The following is a 15,486-nucleotide window of genomic DNA, read 5'->3' as shown; positions in this document are numbered from 1 at the left end:
TGCTGGAACAAAACATCTCCTGGCTTTCAACCACCATTAAAGGACCAAAGTAAGGCTTTCATGGATGAGTCTGCAATTGAGGTATTGAGACAGAACAGATTTTGATGGTATCTTCTGAAGACCAGGTTTGAAGACACTGTGCTACCAAAGTTTCAACTGCCCCAGACTAACATTTCTCATAGGTCTGCCAGGGTAGTGAGATGAACAAGTTACAAGGTGAAGAAAGAGCATTCAAGGTGGCCTTTGATTACATAGCTGTGTCTAGTGACTTTTTCTTAAGTGATGAAGATGTTTATCAATTTCAGGTGCTGCATCCTAAGGTTTAGCTCTCTTTTTTTTCCTCATGTGTTTTAAAGCTAAGAAAAAGACAAATCAGCAACTTCTTAAGCATTAAAAGTGGTCTTGGTCTGTAGTACGGTACAAGCCTCTATCATGTCAGAGCTGACGTTATATCCATCTTTTACAGAGACATTTTTACCCCTGAAGAAAATGACTGTTCAAAGGAAGACTTATATTAATGTTTTCTAAGGATGGATTTTTATTTTGGTGGCATTGGGCATGGCATGAAATTAACATGGGATTTTGTTTGCAAAAGCTGACACCGGTAAGCCCAAGGAAATCAAGTTGTATCAAGATGTTGTGTTAACCATGGTGCTGTTTGAACAATGGGATATGATATTGTGGGATAAAATGTATAAGAACTGCTTCTGTCACTCTGTGTGTGTGTGTTGTGATACATGTGTGCAATAGTCTCCTGCACAATTCCTGGTGAAAAAAAGACACTGCAATGTAAATGTGCATCTACTTCAGCTTAACTCTTTAAAGGTTCATTCTTTATGGTCTCTTTATCTATTAAATTGGAATAGAGAAAGGATGCCTGTTTCAATGAACTGTACCAACTTTGTGGTGGGGAACTCGTGTGCTACCTGAAAGACTGTCACCATTGTTAGACTATACTGAGAAATTGATACTAAAAAATTCAGTCATTACCATTAACTGATACAGGGTCTTAAATCTAAGAATTGTTTGTGAATAGCCTTCAATTGATCCATACTCCTGCAGCATAAATAGGAGCTTTTCCACTGACTTCAATTCACTGCGCAATAATTTATAAGAATATGGTTAACCTACAACCAGAGACTTGGATTCATACACCATGCTAGTTTTATTTTAAATCCAACTTCTCAACCTACTTCATACACCATGCTAGTTTTATTTTAAATCCTACTCCTCAAAGTCATGGAAGGTGGGTAAATACCTCATTCTCTGCTACCCTGTGGCTACCCACACTATTTCCCCACTGTGCTTAGAGGACAGGTTTATCTAGGAATACCTGCCATATGTAGTTCTTCACAACCCTGTAGCAAATATTGATAATTTACATTTGCTTAAGGCAAATTTTAAATGCCTAAACATTTTTGTGATCATAGACTTCATAACAAAGTGTGTCAGTAAGTCACTGGGAAGCAGCATTTCATCCCTGCCACAGTGGGGACAAAAGGGCAGTCATAAAGTCAAATGGCATATCCTCGGAAAACCATGTAAGCAGCAGAAGCAATGAGAGGAGCTATAATAGGACCAAAGTACTACATTTTATGAGATATGGTCATGCAAGCCTCAGTCTCTGGTCAGGCACGCTCTCTCAGTCTTTTCAAAATATGATGTAAGATATCATAACTTCTTACTTCTTTACTGAGCCCCAGCTTCCAGTTTCTAAGTCCCATCGTTAAATGTGCAGCCCACGATTTTATGTCTCCACTGGCAATTTAGGACTACCAAATACAAAGTACTATTCCTATTACTGCTTTTCTCCAGTGTATTTTTAAGGGTGTGAAGTACTGCCTGGATGTCAACTGTGCATAAACTGCATGAGTCATTATGAATGAGTGATGGAGAGCGATCCTTATCTGCATGCAGGTCAATCTACAACCACTGTCAACTGCCCAGGAAAAGTCAGTACACTTAAGACACAGAGAACATAATTTCTATTGCTGCTTTGTATATTCAACTTTGCAATGATTTGAATGAATACTGTGCATGTAAAGATGTCAACTACCAAAGACAGAACAGTATGAAAATCGCCGATTTAAATTTGAGGAGAGTGAAGGACAACACCAGATAATTTAATTCCTTTAATAATGATTTTGCATCCAAGTCTAATGCTGTTTTGATGGGCCTGGGATTATACTCATGCATCAGTGAGATCCCTCGGGTAAATGGTGCATTCCCCCAGAGCAGAAGACACGACTCACCCATTCATTTCACTGCAGTCAGCAAACATGTCTTATGGTATGTGGTGTGCTGCCTCTTGATTCGCTAGAAATAGTTGGCCCAGCTTAAATAGGTCAGGAGTGAGAGTATATCACACAGTAATCACATGTTTCACACTGCAGCACAGGCCATTTCCATCTTCCCACTACACTTAGACAATAAAAGCTTAAGAGACATTCCCCATAATGGCTTCATTAGTTGACAGATAGGGCTCATAAGAGGTGAAGGGAGATAGCTCCGCAAAAGCCTGGGATACAGAGGATCTGTGATAGCAGACTGGAGGAATGGAGTAAGGACCAGTGGTTCCTTAATTCCCTTTCTTTTACCAAGCATTGCCTTGGACTTTTTAACTGAACTGGGTTATAAAGGACTTTTTTTGAATTTGCTTGTGCAACAGTACTAAGCTGCAAAAGGGAAGTGATTTAATTATCTCATGGAGAAATCAAAATACCCCTTTTATTGCTCAGTACAAGTTACCTCTTGGAATTACTTCTGTACTTTCTCTAAGATACTCTTTCTAGTATTTAGGAATCAGCCAAAAAAACAGTGTATATTGACAAAAGTCATCCTACAAACCATCCCTTGCATTAAGGGGTGGAATATGTTTGAGAAGCATTTTCCCTGAGTGACAATTCTGAGGCAGTACAGCAGCAGCCCTGTCTCAGCATGTCTTGGCATTGGGCAGACACAGAAAGCAAAAAAACTCAAACCATATAACTACTTCTTCTTACAATGCAGTTCAGAATGGGAATCTCTCCCAAGAGACTGAACTGGAAAGCTTGTCTATGAAGGCTAAGTGGAATGAAAAAGATAATATAAACAGGAAATAGAAATCTCTGTAATATTATTCTTTTGTGAAAAGTGAGGGTTTTATCTAGTAATCTGTGTTCTCGAAGCTTACTACTAAAGGCAGGTAAAATCTACCTACTTAGCTGAAAGACGCCGTCTAAGGTTCAAAGAGGCTCTAGTTTTACTTTCTGCATATGACAACCCACAGACTTCAGCTACTGCTTCCAGACTGCCTGATAACCTAAATGAATCCAGCACACAGCGCTGTAGACAGGTGCTACTCTTCAAGGTGGTAAGAGCTGGAAAATGCACTGTGCCTGTTCATATTCTGGGTTTTCAGATAATTATGCTGTTTCCAGGGTATTCCTCTCCATGTGGTTTATGAAAGGGGCCGTCCTTGGCACAAATCCACATGGGCACAGTTCTATACATTTCATTGGGACTGAACACATCTTAACTGCTCTGCTGAGCTGAGGGTGATTTATGCAAATACTTAGCTCTTTCCCTTAGTAATTCTTCTGTTCTCTTTGGTCCTGTTTTACAGGACAATAAAAATCTGTCCCTTTTCGACCCTTCTACACAACCTCTACCCCAACGGGCTGGGCAGTGTGTTATTACATGCAATCGCATGCTTGCTCACTCTATTTTAATGATGCAAAAAAGTATCACATATCCTGTGAGTAAATCTGTCTTTCAAATCAAGTCATCAATTCAGTGGAAAGGTCTGGGCTAGAAATGGAAGTTTACAAATCATCTTAGCTGTGATTTTAGCTGTGAGGCACAATAACCTGAATGTTACAAGCAACTCGGTGAGGAAAAAGGTCTTGGAATGATGCTCAAGTTTGTCTCAAATAACTTCATGCTGCCAAAGAAAGTTTGCACTAGATGGATTTATAAAAGCGGTATAAGGAAAGCTTATAAATCATCTGTACGTGACCCTGCAGGTTAACAAAGGAAAAGTGAATTCTGTTTGCACATTGAAATAAACATTTTTCCAAATCCATCCCTGCAATCTCCAAACCTCTGTACAAACACAGAATAATGACTCAATTATGAACTATGCTACAAACTACAAATATATGACTACCTTTCCCCCTATGGTGGTTTTAAAAATAAACTCACAGAGTATGGGATTGAAGATGTTCATATGGGGAAAGGAAAAGCCTGGCACCAAATGTATCTTCCCTTCAAAGCATGATAGCTTCCCTATGTACATCTACAAAAGTTTTGATCTACCTAGCTTCAGCCCCAGGCAAGTAGAGTAGACCACCTCTTCTGATTATTCCTCAGTCAGTCCAGTGAATTTTACTTTATGACAAGCTTCTAACACCCAGCTAAATGATGACTGTCAAAAGAGTTTTCTTATATTCTTAGCACCAGTTTATTCAGTGTGCCTCATCCATGGAAATGAATCTTTTAAAATACTTGCAAACAGTTAACCTGATTTTCTTTACTCATGATAGCAATTCCTTAGTGAAAATGTTGTTTATATAATTTTTCTGCTATATCCACTCTCCTAATAGCTTTTTTTTGGGGTTGCTTTGCTGAAAATTCCTTTCATTTCACTGTCTATACTGAGCTGCCCTGGATTTCTGGCCTAGTTCCACTCCACTTGTGTAAGGTATAGAAACTGTTATTGCTGAGGTCTCCTTTTTTGTGAGCACACAATGCAGGACAAAAGCCAAAGGACTGATGTTCTGTAGGTTCTAACTATTTAATGTACTACACTATTTCTCGGTGTGGCCTTTTCTAAGAGCTAATTGCATTTGGAAGAAAAGGGTCCTGAACAATTTTTCTTTAGCCTTCCATTCCCACACCTGATGCAGATTTTGAGCAAGATGCCCATTCAGAGGAGGAATGAAGGTCGCTGTTCCAAACTTCTACACAAAACTGCCCATAAAAATGTCTTGGTAGCTGCTTGTACTAATAAATACTTTCACTCAGTAAACTTATTTTTTAGTTGGTAGAAGGTAGTCTTTTAATATCAACCTCACGAGGCACTCATCCTCCTCTAGCCTAGAAAAGCACAAGCTTTGAATTCAGAAGGGAAAAGAGATCTGACAGATTACCAAATCGTCCTTCTTGTTTACAGCCACTAAAGATTATTTAGTCATCTCCTAAAAATCAAAACAGACACTTTAGTGGTCCTGGGGTTCATCAAGAACTATCACCAGAACAAGAAGTGATATGTAGACAATCAATTACATTAACAGTCATATAATGAACAATAGCAAGCCTAGGTGGCTTTAATGGAGTTATTTATGATATTACTCTACACTCAGCAATCATAAACGAATTATTTATGTAGTTGAGCTACGGAATTTCTCCTTCCAGTCATGCCCTACATGTGCTTCACTGTAATACATCTGTAGCACCTTTTTTGCAGAGTTACATCTGAGTATTTCACAAAGTTTAATGGAAGACCAACAGTAAGTCAGCGCTGATGTTACCAATTGAGCAGTCGTGGCCAGTCCAGTTGGGATCGCAGCTGCAGAGTCCAGTATCCGGGAGGAAGGTCCCATGACCAGAGCACTGATCCAGACAAGTGGCTCTTGGGGTCTCACAATTTGGTCCTCCCCAGCCAACTGAACAGTGACATTCTCCTCGGACACACACGCCTCGTCCCGAGCAGGTAGGATCCATGCAGTCCACTACATGTGAGAAGGAAGAGGAAGCAGACAGGGAAAGCAAATGGGAATTTCAGGAAAAAAAGCTATCAGACTGCTGTCTACACAAACATATTTACACAGTATCTCAAGGTTTCAACCAAAGAGCCCTGCTGTGAACAAAACAGATGCTTCATGCAAGAAGTCAGTGGCCCTAAAAGGCAGTGAGACCTAAAACACCTACGTGAAAAACACAGAAAAATCCAGTGATAAAATCCATTCTTTTATGCAGGTCTGCACTAATAAGTGATCTTTCTGGTAAGAACAGCCTAATATAAATTAAGAATAAAATAAGAATAATATTCTATTGTACAAATAGTGTGTCTTCATTTATTCTATTAGAATAACCTAAATTACTATTACTAATGAATTGGAAGCTGAGCCCTAGTTTTCTGAGAGAGAATTTTGCATAAAGATTCAGCAGAAGCTGACATTCTTATTCAGCAAAATACTTGCTTAAATTGAAGAATGTGCTTAAATCTATACAGGTTTCATGGAGACTTAAAGAAATTTCACACTGAAATATATCCATAGACAGTTTTTCTGGAATAAGGATTAAAGTAAAATCATGCCTTTTTAAAAATGGTGTTCTTCTGTTTTTTTTTTTTGGTTTTTTTTTTTTCTTGTTTTTTTTTCTTGTTTTTTTTTTCTTTTAATCAATTAATACTCTTTTTAAAATGTTTGAGGTTTACTTCCCCCCCATAAAGAGGCTCTTTCCTAACAAGATCGGAGACCATTTAGTTAGGGGTATAGCAATGTACACCAAAAGACCAAATGTACTCCCTCTCTGATTGCTGAGTTATGTGTTTTGTAGGCAACTGTCAGCTGCTCTGCCCACAGGGGAATTTCACCCAGCAATCGAAAAATATGAAATGCACCAGACACCCTCCCAGAAAAACCGACTGGAGGAGTTGATTTTCTATTTATAGATAAAAGCTGATAGGACAGCCTAGAGAAATTCTTCCCGTCTTTTGAAATGGTGTGTGGCAGTTCCCTGGGGATTGGTGACAAGTGTCAGTCTGGCTAAGCAGCACAGGAAAACTGTCCAGCTTCTGGCTCTGATACAGCAGAGCAGAACATGGCTACTGCACACAGGACAGGTTTGTGGTTCAGTTTTTACCCCTGGAAAAGCTAATAAGAATTCCATTGACCTGTTTCAGATCCAGAAACCTTAAAAGGAAACGCAACAGCTGCTCTGATAATTCCCTGGATCCTCAAACCCTTCTCAGCCTGACAAGTAATGGCTCAGTTATTACTATCCCAAGGCATGAGAGAGAATTTTCTTTTTTGTTTGATTCCTGGAGCTCTGCTCATAGCTGGAACAATCCTCAAAAATTTTAAGAGGCTGGAAAGGATGAGTCCATAAATCTCCTTCGCTGTTAGCGAGCTGGGAGCGAGGGTGCCAATTTTAGCATGAGACCCTTGAAGCCCTGGCCCTGTTCTTTCTCAGCAGTAATAACTATGAAAAGGACTAAGGGACAGAGCAGCAGCCTCGTCCGTTCTCAGCAGATGGTTTGAACATAGAGAACAAAGATCACAGGCTAACTGACAAGAGGCTACCTCCAGGCAATTAATCATCCCCTCTGAAGGTCAGCTGGGAAAAAGGTGAGTTTTACAGGGGCCTCCATCACAGGAGGCAGACAATCTGCTATCTCAGCTCTAACACAGACGATTATAGGAGGGGAATGTGCATGTCAGAACCCCCCATTTATCATAATCCCAAGGCCATTTTTCATGTTGAAATGAGCCCTTTCAGAAAATGTCACACACAACGGTTACTTTAATCTCAGCCTCACTGGTTCTATCTCTTTAGGCTTTCTGCAGCATTGGAAGGGCCCTGGGACAGGATTACAGGCTTCTGCTTTCTTCTTAATCAATTGCTTAGTGGAATTGGAGTACAATGGTATATTTTTAGGGAGTTCCACTTGACAAATTTAGCTGCTCAGCTCTGGGAGAAGCAGAGATGAGGAGCTGGGCATGAGGGCAGAGCTGACAAGATCTAGTATACCTGGAAAAGAACAAAAAATCATATGTCTGTGTTGTAGGCTGGAAAATGTCCCAAATGGCCAAATTCTTGGTTGGAAAATGCCCTGTTTATAGTTAAGCCTTGTGCAGAATCTTTGCCAGGGAGATAAATCATGTAGCAAGCAAGGTTAGTGCCTCTTCTACACTTTTCCCCAGTATGCCTCATGCTTCATTGGTCACACAAGTTATTAGGCTTATTCGGTGCCCAAAGAGTAACTTCTCGTATTTCACTTCTTAAATTTGCTCCCCTCCCTGCAATGTCTCGCTGGCTTAGGCCATACCTTATAAAATATGGGCCAATAAACTAAGGAAAGAGAAAAGAAAATCTTGCGTAGGATTGTTGGCTGATGTTTTATAAACATTGCTGAACTTCTGTGGGGGAAAAAGAAAAGACAGAAGAAACCCTGGAATGAAAACCCATTACAAACATGGACCAAGCAGTGAAGCTATGAGAACTGAGAAATAATAAAAAGTAATCAATACCAGATGGCCCTTCTTAGAAGAGAAATTAAAGAGTAAAAGCAATTTAAAAAATAGTATAAATCAACTTTTTTAGTAAATCTAAATATGTATATATATGTTCTCAAGATTTCCCACATGGCATATTTCTGAGCTGCTTCCCCCCCTCACAATGTAATACAAATTATGCCTTGAGTATCAAAAACATACATGCTTGGTAAAATACTAAACAGCCCATAAGAAAAACCATGTTCTCTTTGTTCTTCCTCCTTTTTCAAGTTTTGACCTAGTGGGACTGACACTGTCCCCTGCTACAGTGATAACATAAAATAACTGAGCAGTGCCTGGCTTTTCTGCTTTAAACGTGACCAGGGAAATAAAGGTTCCTGTTAGAAAAAGGGCAAATCTCACTCTGATTTACACACATTAAACACTTCTGGCTGGAGGCAAAATCAGGATCTTTTCATTTCTGTTTATCCAGTAAAGATACGATCTAGTAAATAGGAGGTCTACAGAGATGCTTTAAAGATACTTGAGTAGTCACAATCTTTGGGTTTTGCATGCCCCACAGCTTCACTGAATTATGCTTTAAGCCAAAATGAGGCTTTCACAAGAGATGGCTTATTGTTGCAAGAGCTGATACTGTCTTCATCTCTAACATTTACTGACACTGAAGCCACGCTACATCAGAGATGCCCCACTCCAATACATTATACACATCAAAAGAATTGCTAGATTGCCATTTGAATGTCTGAATGCAATTCAGCCTATTTTCATTGCCCATAAAATAAAGCCATTTCCGATAAATCTTTATCCTGCATGCATGAAGACAACCATAAATTAATTCAAGACATTGTCATTCTTAAATGTATCAAATGATGTCTTTAATCAATCACACAGCGAAGAGGCCTTATATATGTACTTATAGAAGCACAATTTAAGAATAATTATTTATCAGGTCATCAGCAAAGAATTCTGAGAATAGTTTTCAAAAGTTTTGAACATTATTCTTTCTATAATGCACTTTTGGATATATATTTATACTCTCTAAATAATTTATACATTTGCAAAACTGTCCACGTTTTCATTAGCAGTAAGAAGCAGGCACAGACTCGGGAAGATGAAGGTTTATGTTGGCAGGTGACTTCCTACACAAAAAGATTAAAGATACGTACTAAAAGCAGCTGTAAATCTAAATGTAAATGAGAAATGTTTGGGAGGCTAATGTGTGAAAAGAAGCTATGGAAGAGCCATTAAAATAATATCTGACTTTGAAGCAGAATTTAATTCAAGTCCTGACCATTTCTAAGCTTTTAAAGCTGACACGGACCAAGGACTTTCTCTCTCTCACACACCACCATTTTGTGTATGTTAGTAACAGAAATTGCTTGGCATAGCGCAGCAGAGAAGAAAGCACTGTAAATGTAATTATACGTTTAGATGTGTAAATGGAAATGATGCTTTAATAAGAACATTTGAACATATGATTAGATGCTCTGGTCTTTCAACTAGATTCTTCTATCTGAAGCATTTGATGGCTTTTCATCCAATTATTGAACAAGTATGATAGCTAACGAGGAGTTATGACAACATATCATTTTTATGTTGTATCCATCTATTGTATCTCTAAGGTGCCTATTATTGTTCTGTTTAAGTTCCAGTCCGATTCTGAATTGCCTCCATCCATATAATTACAGAACAACAATCAAAGCAAAAGGCTAATTGAATGCATCTTGCAAATACCTTCTTCACAGCTCTCGCCTTTGTATCCCGGGTTGCAGATACAGGTGCCCATGATGCAGGTGCCATGGTTATTGCAGGAGACATCAATGCACTGGTTGGTTGGGACATCACACTCTGCTCCCTTCCAGCCACTGTGACACAAGCACCTTCCTTTCATGTACTGCCCATTTCCACTGCACAGCACTGGGCAGGATGCTATGGACAGACAATAAAAATCAAATTAAAACAAATGGCAAATAATTTCAAAAAGAAGCACGAGTCCAGCATGTAATTTACATTCTTCATACACGGTCTTCACCGGGGTATGTTGCTGTTTGTTTTGCTGAAACAAATCTTTTATATGGATGATGCCCAGCTGTTAACTGTATTCCCCTTTGAGTGTTTAAAACAAACAAACAAACAAACAGTGCTCTTAAGTTAGACTATCTTCTTGCTTTGTTTCTCTGATACCTTTTTTTACTAACTAAACTCACAGTTTTCTTGTATTCTGATTTCACAATGTACTGATGTCTTCTTTCCGGAGCATTATTAACCTTAGATTGCTTATCACTATCCCTGACCTGCTGCCAGACTTTCCTTGACACTGCCTCTGCTGTGGACCTCAGTGGCACACAAATCATTCCCTGTTTTTTTCTGAGTTAACTCTTAGCTTTATGGGTTGCTTTGCCCAGAATGCCACATTGAGACTATTTCCCTGATTTAACTCATGTCATACCATCAACTACCAACTTTCTTCCCTGAAAGGGTTGTCAAGCACTGGAGCAGGCTGCACAGGGGAGTGATTCAATCACCATCCCTGATAGAATTTACAAGATGCGTTGATGTGGCATATGGGGATTTGGCTTACTGGTAGACTTGGCAGTGCTGGGTTAATAGCTGAACTTGATGAAAAGAGTTGTAGAGGTCTTTTCCAACCTTAAAAATTCTATGATTCTAACCGAATGCCCAGCCCCCATTTTTGGTCATCACCTCTGCTGGACTTGATTCATCACCAGCCACAAGGCAGAACTGGCCTCTACTGTTTCCAAGCTCCCTGTAATAAAAGCTGTGTAAATCTATCCTCTGAAATGTGTATAATTTATAAAGGACTTATAAAGTATTTTTAATTGTCCTTGTTTCCAGCAAAGTCAGGTGACCCTCAAGGCCACCCAGATACAGGATTTCTTCCCTGTGATAAAGGAAAGAAGAGGAAGATAACAAGCTCAAGCTGTGGCATGATGGATTCCAGGATTAAGCATTTTCAGAGCTAAATTTGGAAACTGCTAGGCAGAGTTGGATGGGATGAAACACAGAACAGGTTGCCCAAGGAAGCAGAGGGCATCAAGGACCAGACCTCAACCTCTGCGACCACAGCTTTTTGCAATCACTGCTCTCCAAGCTTTCTTTAGCTCATTTCAGATGATGCCTTCTCCTTATTCCATTCTCCACACCAGCCACATTATTCTCCTTTTGTCCTCTGTTCTGATTTTGCCAAGGAAGATGCTGATTTCAGTCCCTCAGAATTTTCCTGTTCGCTCTGCCTTGAAACTTCTCGCTTAAGTCCTGTTCTCTTTCATTTTATTTTGCTGAAACTCCACTGCAAGGACATATATTCAACACAGACTGCTCTTGTTCACTGTTGCACATCAGCCTTAGGTAAGAGCAGCTGGCCTTCTCATCTGCCCCTCGGAAAGGCAATTTATGAACACTTTCATGCAGGACAAATATGAAATGAATATTCCATTCTGCTGCTTAATCCAACTGGATTAGGCATGTGATGAATCCTCTTTTGCTTTGTTCCTGACTTTGATTATGTGTGGGAAGGGGTATTACATGGTTAAGGAAAGCTTTCCTCTCCTTCTCTTCCATATTTTCAGACAGTAATCTCATAAAGTGCATCATGAGTTGTTTCCACACGTCCTTATAGTCAAGTCAGTTTGAGTGTTCTAGAACTACAGCAGCCTCAATAAAATACAAAGCATTGCCAACTCCGACTGTTAAACCAGATTGATATGCAGTGAACTGTATTTGCCTGACCAAGATAAAAGAGGTTTAGGAAAGAAAGGAATTTGGCAACTGTTATTACTAAGGAGCACTCTAAAGGAAACACTTTTAAGTTCACTTTAAAGGAAACATGATGCCGTGGTGCATTGCAAGTGCATAATTTGCAAGATGGTATCTACCTATACAATATGAGACTTAAATTGTTTAAGATACACTGTATTGTGTGCATGGTTCACAGCACACTCACTCTGTAATTTCACTTTTCAGCTAAGTGATGGAATTTTCTGGCCCTCCCATCTCAAATTTCAATGCTCAGTAATGGTCATTGTTCTTTCAAGGCACTAACAGGGGATAGTCTGCAGTTCTTTTCAACAAGAAAAAAGAATACCTGCCTTTAACCAGGGAGAGGTTGCTGAGAAAGACTTGCATGTTTACTGACAAGACAGCTGATCACTCAGTAAAAGATCAGATAAATTACTGGCCATCTGCAGTGAGACTGACACTCCACAGAGCCTTCTGTGGAGAACACCTTCAGCATCACCTGGAAAGCACTGCTACAAATGTCAAGGCAATGGTGAGAACAAGACCTCCCCTGTAGCACGCAATAATGAATAAAGACAAAAGAGGTTTCTGAATTTTTTCTCCTGTTACTTTAGCAATCCTTTTCCATATATAAAGATATATAATTATTATTTGATCATCCAGATTCCAACAATGTCTCTGATGGCAAAATTATAGTAATTCTCTAGTGTGGTAATGATAGCAACAACCCAAATGCATTCTCTCTTTCTTGCAAAGTTGAGGATCAGTGAGTAAGATCATTTGTTTGTGTGTTTACTTTATACAGAACTTGAAAAGGCCACCTCCCATGTCCAAGAAAACCTTCAAAAAAGCCTATGGAATACACCTCTGTTGACTTGCTCTCATTTATTTTGTTTTAAATAATTGGTTAATAATATGTTAGTAATTAACCATTACTAAAAAGAGAACGGCTTTCTGCTCCAGAGCTTCCCATTCATTTGGACAGTGAATTATAAGGCTGAACTGAAATAAAGGAACACCCAGAAAATCCATGGAATTCTTCATGTGAGCAGGAACCTGCTTATTTAAGGATTACTGCTCCATACAGGGATTGTGAAGGGCTGCAAATGGATACCATGACAGCCTTACACATGCTGCCTTTTGAGGGATTTTTATAGGTCAAAAGAAGAGTCTTGAATGCCCCTGAAAAACCACCAGGAAGTCAATGCTGGAATCCTTGGATCTCATGCTCATGGCAACACAATCTACTTAACTTGCCCAGTGAGAGGACATGCATATACAAATATAAATTCGGCATTCCAGGTATTTTTCTGTCTTCACAGGCAGAGTGCAACCTGTGATCTGAACCCAGATGATTCTGAATGAAAAGACAGATTTTAATAAAAGGTGTTCATAGCAGCTAGAGCATGTGCTCTGGTGAAATGGGAGACTCACATCACTCCATTGAAAAGCCTGAGAAAGTTCAGGGTATCCAGGGAGGGGAGGTGAGTTCCTCTGAAAGTGGATTCAGAACAAGAGTTTAAGTACTCTGACTCACAGGGAAGAAAGTTCTTCTCCACAGACTCTACAGGGGGCCTTGGGGGAAATAAGCCCTGAACTTCTGCCCCTACTGAAAGTTAGGAGGTGTGAGCTGGAATATGCTACGGGACATGGAAAAAACTCTTTTTGTCTCCAGCTCTAGGGATTTGAAAAGGAGCTTGGAAATGCAAACCAAGTGTAAGGAAATGCAAACCAAGTGTAACCTGAGTCAGCAAGAAGTTTGACATAACAGCTCTCAGGGACACAGCTTGCCACATCCATCTTACTGGGCTGTGAACTCTGAAACCCCGCCGGGTTCAGCCCGGCCCGGCTGCCTTGGCAGGGAGCTCCCGCCTGCCCTGGGGCTGCGCGGCTCCTTATCTCTGTCTCCTGCCTCGCTGCTGGGATGTGACCCAGCTCAGCTGGAGGGGGAGAGGGCTGGGGTTGGACAGAGTTTAGCTCTCTCTTGGGAAGGCGCCAGCCTGCTTTCCAAAGCAGCGATGAGCTGGGGTAAAGGCCTGACCTGCAGCCTTACCGCAGCTCCTTGGGTGGGCACTAACGTTTTATGCTACCTCCTTCCCCCCATTTATAAATCTGTACTTAGTTTGTTGGACTGTTTGAGCCAAAAAAGGCCTTGGGAAGGTTGATGCACAGTCATCCTGTCATTTCCCACATGCAAGGTTTTCATATCTTGGTTTGAAATGTGCTCTTACTAAAAGTATTTCAGTTTGTTTTTTAAATGTTTAAATAACCTAAAAAATTCAGGCCAAAGAAAACCCTTCCAAAACCATTTATTAAAAATACTTATCACTTGAGCAGAAAAATATGTTATACTGTTTACTAGGGTAAGTCTCCTTCCAGTCCTCCCAGTGTTTTTACTTTTGGCTAGAGTAACGAGTTGTTCCTGCCATTATCCCACTCCTAGCCTTATGCTAACGCTGCCCTATTCCAGGCTCAGGCAGACTTGCCAGGTACTTTTTGTGTAATCAGTATCTTAAAAGAAAGTATCATTATAGTGTCATGTCACACCATGATAAAAGTGCTCTGCTAAACAAACTATAATGGCACGCTTATAAGTCCTGTTTTCTAAAGTCAATTCCAGAGAGAAAATTTCCCACATGACATTTGCCTGTCCACAAGCAGCCCAAGAGTTTGTGTTGTTGCTAAGGGCACAGCAGTCATGATTAGTAAAGAATCATAGTGTCATTAAGTTTGGAAATGCCCTCTGAGATCAAGTCCAACTCTTAGCCCAGCACTGCCAGCCCACCACTAAACCATGTGCCTAAATGCCACACCAAAACTCCCAGAGATGGTGATTCCACCACTTCCCTGAGCAGCCTGAATCCTTTGCTAAATAAATTCTTCCCAACAGCCAATCTAAACCTCCCCTGGCACAACTGGAGGATGTATCCTCTTGTCCTATCGCTTACTTGGGAGAAGATACCAATCCCCACCTGGCTACACCCTCCCTTCAGGTAGTTGTAGAGACCAATAGGATGTCCTCTGATCCTTCTTTTCTCCAGGGTAAACGCCCACGGGTCACTCAACAGCTGATCAAAATTTTAGCAAATTTGTGGCAAACAAAATTCACAGATCAACTTGTTTCCACTCTACTGCAGCATCCCTACACTGGGTGAAGAATACTTTGCAAAAGGCACCATCGTGAATATAATTTCCAGAAGAAAAATGTTAACTGAATGGGAGAACGTAACAGTTCATCATGCATACATTCCTACCTCTGCCACAGTCAGGGCCCAGAAAGCCAAGGAAGCAATGGCAAGTCCCAGACACGCAGTCTCCATTTCCATAGCAATTACTGGGACAGTTATCCACTGATTCTGGAAAACAAAAGAAAATTCAGACACTTCTTTAGGCAAGAAAACACCTCTGAGTTTAGGAGGGCTCTGGATGGGCAGGCCAGTTGAAACTTCAAAGCTATTGCTGCACTTGGGGTGAAAGCATTAGTATGAGCTGCACTAAACCCTGCTCA

At 40.3% G+C, this 15,486-nt stretch overlaps 1 protein-coding gene across 15 annotated transcripts in view; it reads right to left on the bottom strand.

Annotated features, from left to right (window-relative positions):
- TENM4 (teneurin transmembrane protein 4) overlaps window positions 1–15,486 on the bottom strand; it is a 592,138-nt gene that overhangs the window by 136,256 nt on the left and 440,396 nt on the right. For all 15 annotated transcript variants that reach the window (XM_039718527.1, XM_039718526.1, XM_039718530.1 and 12 more), the window contains 3 exons: window positions 15,233–15,334; window positions 9,954–10,148; window positions 5,511–5,711 (listed from right to left, as the gene is read on the bottom strand). In XM_039718527.1, coding sequence (XP_039574461.1) covers window positions 5,511–5,711; window positions 9,954–10,148; window positions 15,233–15,334 — 498 coding nt within the window. The remainder of the gene's footprint in view (window positions 1–5,510; window positions 5,712–9,953; window positions 10,149–15,232; window positions 15,335–15,486) is intronic.

Source organism: Passer montanus, unplaced genomic scaffold, assembly GCF_014805655.1.
Source record: "Passer montanus isolate IOZ18808 unplaced genomic scaffold, ASM1480565v1 scaffold4, whole genome shotgun sequence".
Classification (NCBI taxonomy): Eukaryota; Metazoa; Chordata; class Aves; order Passeriformes; family Passeridae; genus Passer; species Passer montanus.
The sequence above is the reverse complement of the archived record's forward strand: the minus strand, read 5'-3'. Positions and strand labels throughout refer to the sequence as shown.